At 36.5% G+C, this 16,834-nt stretch overlaps 1 protein-coding gene across 1 annotated transcript in view; it reads left to right on the forward strand.

Moving 5' to 3' along the window:
• Positions 1-16,834, forward strand: part of PATJ (PATJ crumbs cell polarity complex component) — a gene marked incomplete at its 3' end in the record, with an annotated part of 366,093 nt that overhangs the window by 242,219 nt on the left and 107,040 nt on the right. The window contains exon 29 of the mRNA XM_079698741.1: positions 6,749-6,840. Coding sequence (XP_079554867.1) covers positions 6,749-6,840 — 92 coding nt within the window. The remainder of the gene's footprint in view (positions 1-6,748; positions 6,841-16,834) is intronic.

Here is a 16,834-nt window from a genome sequence, read left to right on the forward strand (position 1 = left end):
AATATAAAAATAACAAAATGGAAATCACCTTAAATCCCACCAAAGATACCATCATTCTTGATATTTAGTAGAGATACTCATAGAGCTTTCTTTAGACTCAGAAACTTTTACATAAATGAAAACAATGTGATAAATAGATTACATGGTATTTTGTCACTTCCTTTTTCCACTCAATAATGTTATCTTTTTATGGCAATGGATTTAGATCTGTATCATCCTCCTTCACCATTGAATGGCACAGTTTTCCATTTATTGATGTATGAAGACAACTATAATAAACCTTTTGTTGATAAATGTATAGTTTTTTCTATTTTTTTCCATTATAAGTTATAGCGATGATAGGCATTTTGACACCTTGATTTTTTTTTTTTTTTGTGGTACGCAGGCCTCTCACTGTTGTGGCCCCTCCCACTGCGGAGCACAGGCCCCGGACGCACAGGCTTAGCGGCCATGGCTCATGGGCCCAGCCGCTCCGCGGCATGTGGGATCTTCCCAGCCCGGGGCACTAACCTGTGTCCCCTGCATCGGCAGGCGGACTCTCAACCACTGGGCCACCAGGGAAGCCCACACCTTGATTTTTAATCTTTTTAGGATAAATTCTTAGAAGTGGAATTGTAATTAAATTTTTTTTTTTGGTTGCCTTGAGTCTTTGTTGCTGTTCGTGGGCTTTCTCTAGTTGCGGTGAGTGGGGGCTACTCTTCGTGGAGGTGAGCGGACTTCTCATTGTGGTGGCTTCTCTTGTTGCGGAGCACGGGCTCTAGGCACGTGGGCTCAGTAGTTGTGGGTCACAGGCTCTAGGGTGCAGGGTCAGTAGTTGTGACGCATGGGCTTAGTTGCTCCATGGCATGTGGGATCTTCCCGGACCAGGGCTAGAACCCACGTCCCCTGCATTGGCAGGAGGATTCTTAACCACTGCACCACCAGGGAAGTCCTTGGAATTTTTAGATTAAAAATTAAAGTGTAAGAAGATCCATCAAGTTATAAACACTTATGATTTGTTTTTTTTCTCTACATGTGTGTTATAGTCAGTAAGAGAGTTCATTTAAGAAAAATGTTAACCTTTAGATTCTAATGTCTTGAAATGTAAAGTTTAGAATATATTTAAAAGTGAATTAGGGAGGACTCTCAGATTTCATCAGCAATTTCAGTTACCTGAATTCTAACTCAATTTTTTAATAATAATTTATTACTGTTCATAATAAATCATCCTATTTAATAAAAGCATGGGCCACGGGTATGTTTTTGAGCATAATATATTTTAACATATTCAAACCTCAGGCAAATCTGTTGCTTGAACTAAATTTTAATTTTTGTATAATTAATATTTCTAATCTAAGCTTAAGTTAATTAACTTTTACTTCCAATCTGGTACATTTTTGAGTAGATTTAATTGAGCTGCTCTCCAGCATAAATTTATATTCATGTTCAGTTGAACTATGGAAAATTAAGAATAGTTGAAAAGCTACCTCTTCATGATATTTTTGAATAATTAATTTTATTGAAACAAATCTCATTAAGGACTTCTAAAGTGAAAGTTTATGTAATATAACAAAAGGATTTATATCTGTTTACTTTTGCTGAATCGTTGCTGGATTAACCTAATTCTACTTCTTCTACAAACTATAAAATATTGCAATTAAGTATTCCATCTCTGCTACCTGAATATAGAGGGTTTACCTCAAATCCGTGTTTTTTGTTTTTTGTTCCCCCCCTGCCCTGAGTAGCAGAAACCAACCCTTGAGGGGAAATATGGATCAAAATGAAAACCCATTATAATATGACGTAAGCTTTCCAAATACACATGTTTCTTATTTGGAGCTGTTGTCTTCAGTATGTAGAACTGCTCTAAGTTGCTCCTGAATGACATTTCATTCAGTTGGAAGTTCAGAACTTAGGAAAAGATGAGCTAACTTACTCATGATAAAATATTAGTGTCATTCGGGACCAGGGATAGTAGAGCTGAGATAGAAGTTACTGACCTTGTGGAGGATCTCAGAAAGGCCTCTTATTTTGTCAGTAATCAGAAGAGGAAGCCAAACACAGATAAGAAAACCAGAATTGTAGATCAAGAGTATAAAAAGCTCCTTCATACAGAAAATATATAAAGTATATAAAGCTCCTTTAAACCCCAAAAAAGGGAGAATCTTGATGGTCCCAGTCTGTGTCATATGTCCTCCAGCTTCAGCCTGGAGTGGCATGACAAACAGTACTAACTTTGCTGTCAACCATTATGGATGGCGTTTGTGATGGGAAGGTTGGAAGGACCATCCCTGGTAAAGGAAGTGATTGTGTGCTAGCAACAATCCCCAAAGTCTCTACTACATCCTTTCTCATTTAGTAATATGGAAATCAAGGTGGAGTATCATATAATACACTTCCCATAGTCATGGCTGGGTGAACGTGGGAAAAGGTATTATTTATCACCCAAACTGGGTTACTTTCGAGAGGGAGCATTATAAATAATGGGAACAACATGCATAAACTGGACTGTCCCAGACTTAGAATATATGGTTACCCTTTAATGGAAGAGTTGTACATCTCAGATTTTAAGATAATAGATAGACTATTTGGGCGGAGTTGGAATAACAAGTCAGGACTAAGGATAGTTCTTCCTGCAGTTATTAGATAGTATCAAAGATAAGGATATATCTAAATAATTGATTTTTTTTTCTGTATATCATTGACTTGCCTTTGAAAGGAGAAACTTTGGGCAAGCACTTAGTTTCTCTACTTCTCAGTTTACTGGAAGTATATGGAAAATAATAATGTGTTTTCCAATCTCTAGATAATCTGAATGATCACATATTCTGAAAGGATGAAATATTTTAACTGTTTTCCTTTGGCTTGGGTCAGAAAAAAACTTAAAAGTTAGTCAATCTTTGTCTATTTGTATAATGAAGAAAAAGTGAAATAAGTATATATTATTGTTCAGGGTGTAGCTTGTTTGCTCAAAAGGAAAGGTGCAGTCTTACAGAACTGCATACTGCATTAGGGATTTCAAAAGCCTAACAGAGCTATCGGGTCTTGCCTCTATGCATTGTGGTAAAATGCTTGATTCTGACTTGTGTATCTCAAAATTCCAGGACCTAAGATGGTAGGTGTCCAGCTCAGAGTTTATTTAATAGACACCTTTACAAAGATGACTTTAGAAATCAGCTGATTTTTATGTGCACCGTACGGATGATAATACCTCTAGGTGTGCCTTAGGAAAACAGGGTTTTCAACTAATAGCTAAATCACCTTGGGCAAATTACTCAAGGTTTTGGAGTACCAGTTTCATAATCTGGTGAAAGTACATAACACTTGGTTATTCTGAGATTTAACTGAGATCCTGTGCGTCAAGAGCTTTGCAGAGTGTTTGGCACGGAGAAAGCACTCAGTGGCTGGTAGTTATTATTAATTAGAATTAACCTGAAAAACTTCCAGGAGGTACAAAATGCTTTCTTTCTGTCTATGCTATACTGAGAAGACGTCCTCCACCTGTTGTTTAAACAATAGTGCCCTCAGAAAATAGCACCTTCTCAGAAATAGGAAAAGTGACAGTCTGAAGTTAATTTGCATAAAATACATCATATTCTTTCTAATTACTTACTGAATTTTCTCTGGAGTGGGTTTCCTTAGAAATGAAGAAATATAAAAAACCTGCTTATGTCATTGGAAGCTATATACCTTTTGTTTAAATAGTGAAATTGTTTTGTATACAATAAGATCTAAGAAAACACAGAAGAGATCTTCCTCTCCTGAAACTCAGAGGGCTGCTCATGTGTCATTTCTGAAGCCAGAAAAGAGACTTTGTCTTGGATTATATTTATCTGGAGATCTGCATTTTTCCTTTTAGATTTAATCCAGTAAAATAAGGTTTCACTCTATCTTGAGTTTCCTGTTCTGTTCCCAGTTTTCCACTAAGTAGCAGAGTCTCTCTAGAGGCCCCTGATCATTGTCAGGGAGCAACTGCCTTAGCAGTAAATGCCACAGTTGTTGGCACTGGAAAAAACATTGCCAGCAAGCAAGCTGCCTCGCCTTTCTACTGCCAGGGCCTCTGAATGTTCAGAAACAGCACCAGGAAAGACTTATAACTTTAGCTTTACTCTTAGGTAAATTGAAATTAATGACTTGCTGTCTTCACTTGGGCTATGATTTTTTCCTCTTAGAATAATACTGCCATGGATTCTATTCTATCAAAATGGAGGATCACAGCTAAAAGACAGGCATATCTATAAACATGAAACAGCTCAATTTTATATACACTCAAGCGTTTGCTAATCAAAAAAACTTTTTTTTTTTTTTTTTTGGTAAACTTCAATCACGTTGAAGGCTGGAGCCCACCTCAGAGAAAGCATACCAGCAGTTGATTAATGGAAGTGTTACTTCCATTCAGGGCTCTGTGATTCAGTGCATCCTCACTGAGCACCATTGTATGCAAGCTGTGTATGAAAGCTGGGGAATACCAAGAAGAGGACACCAGTTCCTGCCCTCAAGGAGTTTAGCTCTGTTCAATAAATATTATATGCCTGCATGGATGCTTTCTACCTGACAAGGGTTGACTTTACCATGCGGGTGAGGTGCAAATGGAATAAGAGAAATTTCTTTAAACCTAGTGCCATAGAATTCAAAGACAAGAAGGTTTGATAGGTCATGGTTTAGGAAAGACTTTCTTAAAGCAGAGGCCAGGCACAGTGGGGAAGATATTCACAAATAATTACCTGAGTGCCAGGCATTGGACCAAGCATAGTCCATGCATCATCTCATTTTAAAATTGTGATTTAAACTTTCTTATTTGCAGTTCATTTTCCATTAAAGAGATTGAAAACTATGGTTAGCAAAAAAGGTGATCATGGTAGACATACTAGGTTGTAGCCAGGCTTTGTCACTTAATACATTTTTGATATTTCTTATGTCATTAAGTATGCTTTTTCACATCACTCTTAATGACTACATGACTTTTAACTATTTCCCTTATAACTAAGTTAGGTAAGAAGATGTAAATATAAGAAAAATAAAACCATAAAAGTATTAGGAGAAAATATGTTATCTAGAGGGTGGGTGCTTAAAAAATGATTTTTTTTTTTTAGAGCAGGAAAATTGAGAGGAAGGTAAAGAGATTTCCTATGGACCCCCCATCCCCAAACATGCACAGCCTCCCTCATTACCAATATCCCCTTCCAGAGTGGTGCATTCGTTACAACTGATGAACCTATATTGACCCATCATAATCACTCAAAGTCCGTAAGTTTACATTAGCACTCACTCTGGGTGTTGTACATTCTGTAGATTTGGACAAATGTATAATGGCATGTATCCATCATCATAGTACCATACGGAGGGTGGGCACATTTTTAAATACATCATGTCAAAAAGGCAGAAACCTTAACAGAAAAGATGAGTAGTTTTAACACATAAAAATTAAAAATCCTTTGGGTATCAAGATTACTGTAAATAAAATTTAAAGACATTATTTAATTCTCACAATAGTTTTATGAAATAGGTGCTTAGATTCCTTTTAAAGAAGAAGAAACTGAGACGCAGAGAAATGACAGTGTGGAGATCAGTGTACTTCTGGGAGATTGATTATCTTGGTGAAGAACAAAAGCTGTTAAAATGAGAGGCATAGTGAAGCAGTGGTTCAAGTTTAGTCTTTGCAGTAACCTTTGATATGAGTACCAGCTTTATCACTTTGAGGTGATGGATGAGCTTCATTTTAGACAGTTAAAAATATTATATTTTCATTCCATCCTTTGAAGTGTTTATTTCCAAATACTTTCTCATTATAGGTGTTATGACAAAAATGATACCTTTTCCAGACGTCTTCAAATGCAAAAGTCAGAGACATCAAGGGCAGACAAATTAGATGCTAATTGCAGAAAGCATAAATTCCTTTTTACTATCCCTTATATAGTGTACTATACTATCCCTTAAATAATAGAAATTATCAAGGCCTCAGTTAAAAAGGGACAGTATGACATAGATCATTACTTATTGAAGAGACAAGACAGAAAAAGCCAAAACTGTGTGAGCTATTATTAAATGGCTAAAATAAAATAAAAGATTGATTATGGCTATCATCATAGTTTAGCAGTGGGAAAATCTGGAGTGAAGAAATTTAGAATATAAATGTTTTTAGATCATATTTAGGTGAATTCAGTCAAGTTAAAAATCCCACCACATCTTGGATAAGAGTGAATGCCTCATTGATTGGGTACAGTAAAATGTTTCAGTACAGTTGCTCTAATATTTGACTTAAAATGGGGATGTAATATTTATGTCCTCTGGAGTAACAAAATTTATGCTATGTAATAACCTTGACACGTTTACAGAATCATATTTAATGGACACTCCAGAGCTCTGATGAATACCACAGTTTGGTCTGTTTTCTGCATTTTTTAGGAGTCTGGAAAAGCTGTAGGAAATGAAATATCTATCATAAGGTTTTTGCATCTAGCTTAACTGCTGCTGTCAAGTTTAGCAAAAGGGTCAAAAACTGTATGTTCTTTATTAACTGCATTCAAATTAGAATTTAAGAGATTTTAGCAGCTGCTGAGAATAAGTGTTTGAATCTATGCTGTGAAGAATGTTAAGATTTTTAGCATTAAAGAGTCCTACATCTACCTACTTAAAAATGAATGAACTTCATTTTTTAATTCCAAGTACATACACATATACTTGTATACATGTATATATACATATATATTTTCATACAAAATATATATATATTACAATTTTACAAGTGCATTTGATTTTTCCCCCACAGATAAACAATCAGATCCTGTATGGAAGAAGTCACCAAAATGCATCTGCCATTATTAAGACTGCCCCGTCAAAGGTCAAGCTTGTTTTCATCAGGTAGGATAGATACATCTGGTTTTCTAAAACTTAAGATCTCCTCTTGAGATGTTATAATTTGTGTAAGACTATTTCATCTTTCGTTTGTTTAACAAAATCACTGTATTCTAAAAATATATTTCCATCTTGGGACTGTCACTTCAAGAAAAGTATGGATTGTTTCGATTGTGAGGTGTTCTTGTTATTTACATTTCACATGATAGAACTGATAATTGAGGCTTGTATTTTTATTTCCATTTTAAAAAATTCTTCCTGATTATCCTATTTATAAATATAATAGAATATTCTAGCTTCTCATCCTACTGTCACCATCATTTGGTACATTTGCTGACTCATTAATGCCTTCACCAAAGAATACACAGGAAAAAAAGAACCCAGGAAAATTTTAGGAGCTTCGTATTAAGAGTGCTGGTGAGAAATACAGAGGGGAGGAGATGTGAGCTCTTCTGTCTGGAGTCGTGTGGTCCGTTTGGGGCTCCACATTTGCCCACGCCTCATCTGCTAGCTGACTGAGCCCTTTTGGCATAAATGAGTCAGAATTGGGACTCCTCATTGGTGGTGGCCATCATCAGCAGTGGAAGGAAGCTCTGATTCCCTGTTATTGGACTGAAATGACAGATGAGTCTGAATTATTCTTAGGGGATGTAACTAACCCTGTATGTTAACTGTCACGCTGTTTCTTTTTGCTTTGGGCCTCAGTTATTATCTGTAAAATGGGGTCTATAAAGTACTTACCTCACTCATTGTGGTGTTTCAAAAATTAGAAATGCTTACCATAGTGTCGAGCATGGAGTAAAGGCTTGAAAAAATGTTAGCTGGTCCTTTATGATGGTGATGATCATTGTTATTCTCCCCCTTCTCTATAGTTACCTGTTAGTAAGACCCGTCCACTCCCAGGAGATGGCTGGGATTAAGGGGGAGTTTTATTCCCAGATATGGGCACTAATGTAGGTGATTGAAATATTCCTTCCCATGCCACCACTTCAGCCTCACAGGCGTTGCTGCTTTGCTCCTGAAGAAGTCCTACTTTGATGCCCTTTTCTCTTGCTCAGTAACACTTCCTGGATTTCCAGGGGTTTTTACTCTTGTTTCTAGGGGGAGAAACCTTCCTCCTTCTCATCTGTCTTTATGTATTTATTAAGACCACCACCTCTGGCTTACTCACCTTGAAGTCCTCTGTCAGACACCAGTCTCTTTTTTGGGGTTTCTTGGCCCTTGCTGTTGCCAGAGGTTACAAAATTAGAGTTAGATGATGAAAACATGAACAGACTTGAGGAAAGGTCAGCCCCTCAAAAATTTAAAGTGTCCATCAAGAGACGTGCATACAAGTAAAGAGGTGAAGCCATTTAGGCTTTAGAACTTTGTGTAAAGCTGTGTGAGGATCACATGAGAAGACGTTACATAGCACTCAGTAGAGTCTGCACATCAGTGCTCGGCACATGGTGGTGACTGCTGCAAGGGACATTATTAATGATTAACATTACTGTTACCTCTTCAGCATTTGTGGGGCCTTTATTACTCATGCTGGGTCATCCCATTTTAAAGAGAGCAAAAGAAAATTGAGTAGGATCCAAAGGAAATCATTTAATGCAATTAAGTAGTTGGGAAATAGAACCCCCCTCCTTCAAGAAAGAAAGGTTAAAAGAACAAATTATTTAGAGTACAGAAGAGAAAGCTGAGTAGAATTTTAATAATAGTAATATACTCCCATTAATTTAGTGTCTGGTGGTTTCAATTTTGATTGTTCAGAAGGGATCAGAATCAAGAAAAAAAATTGTTCAGGAAATTAATGGTGTAAGCATGATTGAGGATGCTGCTGAATACTTATTTACTGGAAGTGATTTTAAGCAATTTAGAAGGATCAAACTACATTCAAAATATGTCATCTAATTATGAGCCTTTCTTACATGGTCATTAAATTATAGTGCCTAGCACATAGTGGGCATTCAGAAAGCTTTATTGAATAAATTTCCTTTCAGCTCCTACTGAGCAATCCAGATTATTTATTCTCCAAAGGCAACAATCATAGTAAGTTAGTTTGACTTATTTTGTGGATTCAAAAATGCATATAGACATATAACTCATATTTTACAAAATTCCTCATACTTTAGTCCCTCTCCCTACTACTTTCTCAAATAATCTAACTTAGGAAGATTTTCTATATCTTCTTTTATAGGGGGAAAAATGATGTGGGCTTGATTCTGAACAATCTAGTCATATCCACTTTTAGACTATCTAAAGGGAAATGAGCTTGAATTGTATCAAGAGAGATGTACACACTGCTTACAACCTTTTGTGTTATTCAATAGGTATGTGTCTAATAATTTGTGTGCCAGCATTTTATTAATTAATTAATGCTTCAGTTTCCATAGGGAAGGAGCTAGTCATTTGACTAAGAACTCTTACCTAAAGTCATTTGACTTCTCATATATACTTTGTCTAATTCCAGAATCTTGACTATTTTTTGAGTGAAGCACATTCACAGTTTTAGAATGCTTTAATTAACATCATAATGATTAAGCACTGGAAGAGATAGGTACGGACATTATATACAACCATTTCTGGTAAATGTTAGAATAAGAGACAAGGACATAGCCTGCCTAAAATGTCTTTTATTTCCCTGTCTGCTGTTGTTGGGCTGCTGCTACTTCTGCTTCTGTTACTTCTCCACGGTGTTCTTTTTTTAATGATGACCTGATACTCCAACAAGGAGTAGAACGCTCTTTAATTGAGGACTGTATAAAGAGAAATCTAATTAACATCAATTAATCCCCATGTCAATAAAATGTATTATAATAGATTTTACTGAGGTAAGTAATATCAAGTAGGGTTGGAATTTAAAGCACTTAAGGAAATCAAAAAAGAAAATATTTTATTTCTTTTCAGCTCTTTACATCACCAATAAGGGTATCATGGTAGACTGGTGTCCTATTCATGTGTAGTAACCTGTGCATTTTAGGTGCTATCCAACACATCATCCTCGCTTCTTCAGGCTGATTGTCTAGTTCATTACTCATTTATATACATCTTTCAGCCTCTGCCTATAAATTACCTCTTTCAGGCTATTGTTACAAGAACTCTAATTTTGCCTATTTTGGAACCAAATCCTGAAACAATTAAATATTGATTTGTTACCAAGTTTCAGGAAGTTAGCACTTAAATCATCTCAGTAGAACAGACACAATTATACTTTTCTTTAAAACGGCATAACTGCTTTGTGTGATATAATGTTACTTTAAAAACTGATTTTTATAAATTGTATGTCTTTGATTAGTGCTTCTATTTGTCAATATTTCCTTCCTTAGTTGAAATTATTGATTTCCTGTGCATTTCCATTATACGGAAAATTTTGGCTTTTATACCTGAGCAACTCTTTTCCAAATTTATTGACAATCGAGATAAAAGTGCAAACTGGCCACAGGTTTGGGAGAATGATTAGTAGTACTCACAGAAAGCTGTTAAAATATGCTGCAGGCAACATTTTAATTAACTAGGGTCTTTAGTCTGGAGTGATGTACATTTGTGTGATCATGTCCTTATATTCTTTTAACACTTGTCTTTATTCATATACTAATTGATCTATAATGCACAAAAGGGGTCTGTGAGTCATCAAGGAAAATTAGCAAGTTGCTGCTGTGTATATATGACTTACATAATCACTTTTTGCCCTTTTCTCCCTACATTGCTAGATTTTGGACAATCCTGTAATCATGTAATTGTGCCCAATGGCACATATAGACTCTGGTATACTAAATTATTCTACTCTAGATCATCTAGATGTATATTACAATCTGGGGGCTTACTGTGTACCACACATTCAATTCTGTGAATTTTCCTATTCCACATGATCCCCTCTACACAAGCACTCCAATTTCAGTACAGGAGGAACACTGTATTAATACGATCAAGAATGAATTGCTGTATTTGGCAGTGCAGGGATCCAAGAAGATTAATGATCTCGCCTGCAGCTCTTGTCATACCTTCCCCCACTATCGAAAATTAAATGTCATGTATAACAACTCACTCTCCATTACTTAATTACATGTGGAAAATGTGTACTGCTAAAAACTGCTGGGTCTAAAGGAGGCCAAATGAAACTGAAACCCTTGGAAAGATTTAGTGCTAGCTGTCAAGCCCTAACAAGTGGAAGTGGACTCGCCATGGGATCCACCTTACTGTATCCATTGAACATGTCTTGTTTTTGTAATTAAAAATATGGTGTGGCCTGTTATCCTCTAGCCATGTCCCTAAAAGATGATGTTGATTTGAAATTAATGTGAATGTCAGAGTAAGTCAATCTGAATAAACAAATTGAATGCCTGTTTTGTTTGTTTCTTTGTTTTTTGCGGTACGCGGGCCTTTCACCGTTGTGGCCTTTCCCGCTGCGGAGCACAGGCTCCGGATGTGCAGGCTCAGCGGCCATGGCTCACGGGCCCAGCCGCTCCGCGGCACGTGGGATCTTCCCGGACCGGGGCACGAACCCGTGTCCCCTGCATCGGCAGGCAGACTCTCAACCACTGCGCCACCAGGGAAGCCCTGCTCCTATTTCTTAATACCAGCTTGTGGGAATCATGACTATATTTGTTTCACTTCTTTTGGCACTCAGAAACAACTAGTTGTGATAGTCACAGGGATGATGGGATTTTTTTTTCTTTTCCTTTTTTTTTTTGCAGTATTTTTACACCTTTCCCTGTAGAATGCCTGCTTTCTTTGATAGACTTCTCTCCCCCAAACACACACACACACGCACACAATGTATATAATATGATGGAACAGTAAAAACAGTAAATCTAGATACCTGTCTCCCTCTGTAGAAGCTGAAATAGACAGATCTCTCTTTTACTGCTAAGGTGTGGCCAGTGGGCAGTCATGCAACCTAAGTTTGGGCAGTATGATACCTTAGGCTTAGAACAGGAAGCAAGTAATGTGAGTGACTTTATATGTATGGTGTTTATTCATGGAGCCACAGGGCCTTGATCAGAGGCTCCTGCTATGACATGATTCTGCATCCTGCTTCCTTGTCCTCTGGAAGTCTCTTAGTTCCTGGTCTGTTCCAAGTCTGATCATATAGCCTGCCTATGTTTTGTAAGATTCCAATATCCCTCTAATAAATTACCTTTTGCTTAAGGTGGCCTAAGTTCATTTCTGTTGCTTGCTGCCAAAGAATCCTAGTGAATGGGAAGGATGCTAAAAGTAGAGCTCTCTGAACAAATCATGAGCAACCAGAGTGAGTTCTCTCTGCACATATGCTTGTCACATGTAGGCTCTTAGCCTTGATCCTAAGAAGGTTTTATCTTTCAAACTTCTTTAGCAGAGCACAAGACCTCTGAACAAGTCTCTACTGAGGATCTCCTGTATGACAGGTTTCCATTGCCATTGGCTCTTGTAATGAGATAACACGATGATTTCAGAGAAATCAGGCAAGATTTTTCCCAGATTTATACCTGCAGGAAGAGTCACCTTTCCTAGCACATGGCCTTCGGGTAAGGGCTGGATACCTGAACAACATTCAGGCTTTGCCAGCCGGAATAAAGAGGAGAATGGCTGTGGATATCTACTGTACTATCTTTAGAAAGAGTCTCTATGAGAAACTTGGTAGGCTGTCGTTTATCCCATCCAGTCCTAAAGCTCCCCGTATTAACTCTCCTGCCAACCTTCACTGCCAAATATTTTATGAGTCAACTTTTCCTCTGTACAAATGGCAACCATTATTTAGAACTTACCTGGGGCCACCTTTGTAAAATGTGGGTCTAGATGCTGAGTTACTCCCAGCAGCCCTCAATTAGTGATTGACATTGTTAGGAATGCCATAAATGGAGTTCATAGTTCCACTCACTAGACATTTATTTCAGATTCAGCATATTTAGCTATTTTGGTGGTTTCTTCCAGTTGGAAATTGGAAACTATTTAGTGTATTCATATAGTTAGAAATACCTCCTGGAATCTTTTCAGAAAGGAGTTTTGCTCCCACTGAGATATAATGATTTGCTTTGTTTGATATGTTACTTCTGGTTCATTTACATGGAGCTTTCCTGGCTGAATGTTAATTCAATGTCATGTTCCAATTAATATAGCAAATGTAGAGTTTATTTTCAGGTGTCTCACATCACTATATTTATTGATAATACAGTCAGAAAAAATTATCTAGGCCTGTTTAGTTGTGTTCATGTGTTCATTTATTCAGCTTTTTGTGTGTGTACACCTAAACAATGTGCTAGCCACTAGATTGTAGTTATAATCATTTTAGAACAGGTTGCAAAAAATTAAATCAACGTACTCAGTACTCCTGGTTGAATTCAGGCACATAACTTCTACTTTTGATATAATGCTGTTTTGTGGACATAAAATAAGATGTATGGGTTTAGTGAAAGTGAATTTCCAAGTGGTAAGACCAGAGCAATCCTGAAGACAAAATGGTTTTAAGTGATATTCTAAATAATTCAAATGTATTCTCATCACACTTGTACTTTTCTGGGTCTTAGTTAATTTTTTTTAATTGTGGTAAAATATGCATAACATAAAATCTACCTTATTAACCATTTTTAAGTGTACAGTTAAAGTAGAATTAAGTATATTCTCATTGTTGTACAGCCATCACCACCATCTATCTCCAAAACTTTTTACATCTTGCAGAACTGCAACTCTATACCCATTGACAAATAATACCCCATTCTGTCCTCCCCGCCCCCACCCCCAAGCTCCTGGCAACTATCTTTCTACTTTCTCTCTCTGAATTTAACTACACTCGGTATCTCATAAAAGTGGACTCATACAGTATTTGTCCTTTTGTTACTGGCTTATTTCACTTACCATAATGTTTTCAAGGTTCATCCATGTTGTAGCATGTGTCAGAATTGCCTTCCTTTTTAAAACTGAATGATACTCCCTTGTATGTTTATCCATTCATCTGTTGAGCAACACTTGGGTTGCTTCTACCTTTTGACTATTGTGAATAATGCTAGTATGAACATGAGTGTATGAATGTCTGTTTGAAACTCTCAATTCTTTTCCATATATACCCGGAAGTGGAATTGCTGAATTATATGGCAGTTCTATTTTCAGTTTTTTGAAGAACCACTATAGTTTCCATAGCAGCTGCACCATATTACATTCCTACCAACAGTGGACAAGGGTTCCAGTTTCTCTACAACCTCACCAACTCTTATTGTTTTCCATTTTTTTGATAGTAGTTATCCTATTGGGTATGAGGTGGTATCTCATTGTGGTTTTGATGTGCATTTCTCTGATGATTAGGATGTTGAGCATTTTTTGATGTGTTTATTGGCCATTTGTATAACTTCTTTGGAGAGTTGTCTTTTCAAGTCTTTTTCCTGTTTTTTAATCAGGTTGTTTGTTTTGTTGTTGAGTGGCAGGAATTCTTTATGTATTCTGGATATTAACTCATTATCAGATATACGATTTGCAAACGTTTTCTCCCATTCCATAGGTTGCCTTTTCACTCTGTTGATTGTGTCCTTTGATCCACAGAAGTTTTTCATTTTAATATAGTCCAATTTATCTATTTGTTGTTGCTTGGGCTTTTGGTGTCAAATCCAAGATATCATTGCCAAATCCAATGTCATGAAGTTTATTCCTTATGTTTTCTTGTAACAGTTTTATAGTTTTAGCTCTTATGTTTAGGTCTTTGACCTATTTTGAGTTAATTTTTGTATATGGTATAGTGGAAGGATCCAACTTCATTCTTTTGCATGTGGATATCCAGGTTTCCCTGTACAATTTGTTGAAAAGATCATCCTTTCCCCCACTGAATGGTCTTGGCACCCTTGTTGAAATAATTTGACCCTACACTGAGGGTTTATTTCAGGGTTTTCTATTCTATTCCATTGGTCTATATATCTGTTTTTAAGCTAGTACAACATTGTTTTGATTGCTATAGCATTGTACATTGCGAAATCAGGAAGGGTGAGACCTCCAACCTTGTTCTTCTTTTTCAAGATTGTTTTGGCTATTCCATATAAATTTTAAGATGCAACACACTTTTACTTTTAAAAGAAGGAGAAATGCTCCTTGGAGATATCTCAGACCCTGATAAATGAAAAGTTATGGAATTTTACAAATACACACACACACACACACACACACACAGCCCATTACATCAGATGTCTTTTTTTTTTTCTCATTCAGAAACTGTTGTCATGGGCTCATTGTGCTTTCCTGAAGATAAGTATGTTCTCCTCATATCTCACTAATCTTTCTTTTAACCACAATTTATAGCATTCTTTTAGAGTTTACATTAGAGAGAGAATCTCATATTTAATCCTAAGGAATTAGTCAATGATTATTGGATTGATGCTTTAAATAACATGTTATTGAAATCTCTTACTACAACTTAATTATGGTTATAACTTTGATGGGTAAGGAATAAACATAAAGGGTTTTATGAACAAATCCCTGTATGTGACATGTATGTGCTTCTAAGAATGCAGTGACGTATTCTTAGAAGAATAGAAAGAAGTTGCTGAGAAAAGCCATGTTAGTAGTTTAGAAATTCAGAAGAGAGAGAGATTACTGTTGTGACAGTGGGTACAGCAAGAGCTAGTTAATGCTACCTGGGTAGATTTACATAGGAAAAAATTAAGTCTAAACTGCATGAACAAATTTAATTCAAGTATTTATTGAGTACCTACTGTATCTCAGATACTATATAAGACCACGGAGTTAAGTAAGAAGTTATTCAAGAACTTATAAGACATGCAGATAAATAACTATACATCAGGCAAAACTAACACCAATAGAGGGAACTCCATGATGTTGGGTTATTCAGAGTGCATTTGCAGGCTTGGTTGCAGAGAGGGGTTTTCACAGTTGAGAGGGGAGTGATTTGGATTGACTGAGACACAGAGAAAGCTGTTGTCACAGTATAGACGATGTGAAAAGTGCATGAATTAGGATGGGGACGTTGGACTAGAAGAAAAGAGAAAAAAGAATGAAATCGTTAAAATGAAACCTTTAGACTGGATGCTCTCTTTGGGTATAAGAGTTGATGGGTGAATGAATCAAGAGTAACTGAGGACTTAGCACCTGAAAATGTAAGCATCTGAGACTGAACATCATAAAACATTAAATGTTAACTATTGTTCCTATGCTTTAGTGTTATGACATTTATGTTATCTCTCAATTCTGTTAGAAGATATTATCCTAATTTTATAGATTAAGAAGTAAGATTTTTTTAAAGTTGTGTAGTATCTTGCTTACATCTTACTGGTAGAACTGCAGATGGAACTGTACATTTACCTAGGTCTGGATTTCTTTCCAGAAGAGCACATAGATGTCTTACACATTATATAATCATGAATTCATTTTTAAACTGGGGTATGATTTATACTCAATGCAATAGATTTTAAGTATTCAGTTTGTTGACTTTTGATAATACAAAACATACGCCTGTGTACCATCACCCAAAACAAAAATGTAAGAAACTCATTCACCCGGAAAGTTTCCTGGTGCTCCTTTCCAGTCAGTCCCTCCCCGCAGAGCCAACACTTCTGATTTCTGTCACCATAGATAAGTTTTAACTATTCTTGAGCTTCGTGTAAATAGAATCAAACAACATCTATCATTCTGTGTCTGGTTTCTTTCATTTTACATAATTTTTTTGAGATTTATCCTTGTCATCGTATATATCAATAGTTCCTTTAATTACTGAGGAATATTCCAATCTATGAAGATACCACAATTTTTTGATCCATTCTCCTGAAGGTGGACATTTGGGTTGTTTCCAGTTTTTAGCTATTCTGACTAAGGTACAAGCATGACTTTTGGGAAAAAAATTATTATAGAATAAACTTGTTTAGAATATCTTTGAGTCAGGATAGACTCAATAATGCTTCACACATTAATTAACAGCCCAAATCTCAGTCGCTTAAAACGACACAGGGTTTCTTTCTTTCTCATTTTACAGGTCTACCGGGGCTCAGCAAGGGGGCCTCTGCTCACTATGGTCAGTTAGGTACCCAGGCAACAGAGGTTCCAT

This window comes from Hyperoodon ampullatus (genome assembly GCF_949752795.1).
Source record: "Hyperoodon ampullatus genome assembly, chromosome: 2".
NCBI classification, from domain to species: domain Eukaryota; kingdom Metazoa; phylum Chordata; class Mammalia; order Artiodactyla; family Ziphiidae; genus Hyperoodon; species Hyperoodon ampullatus.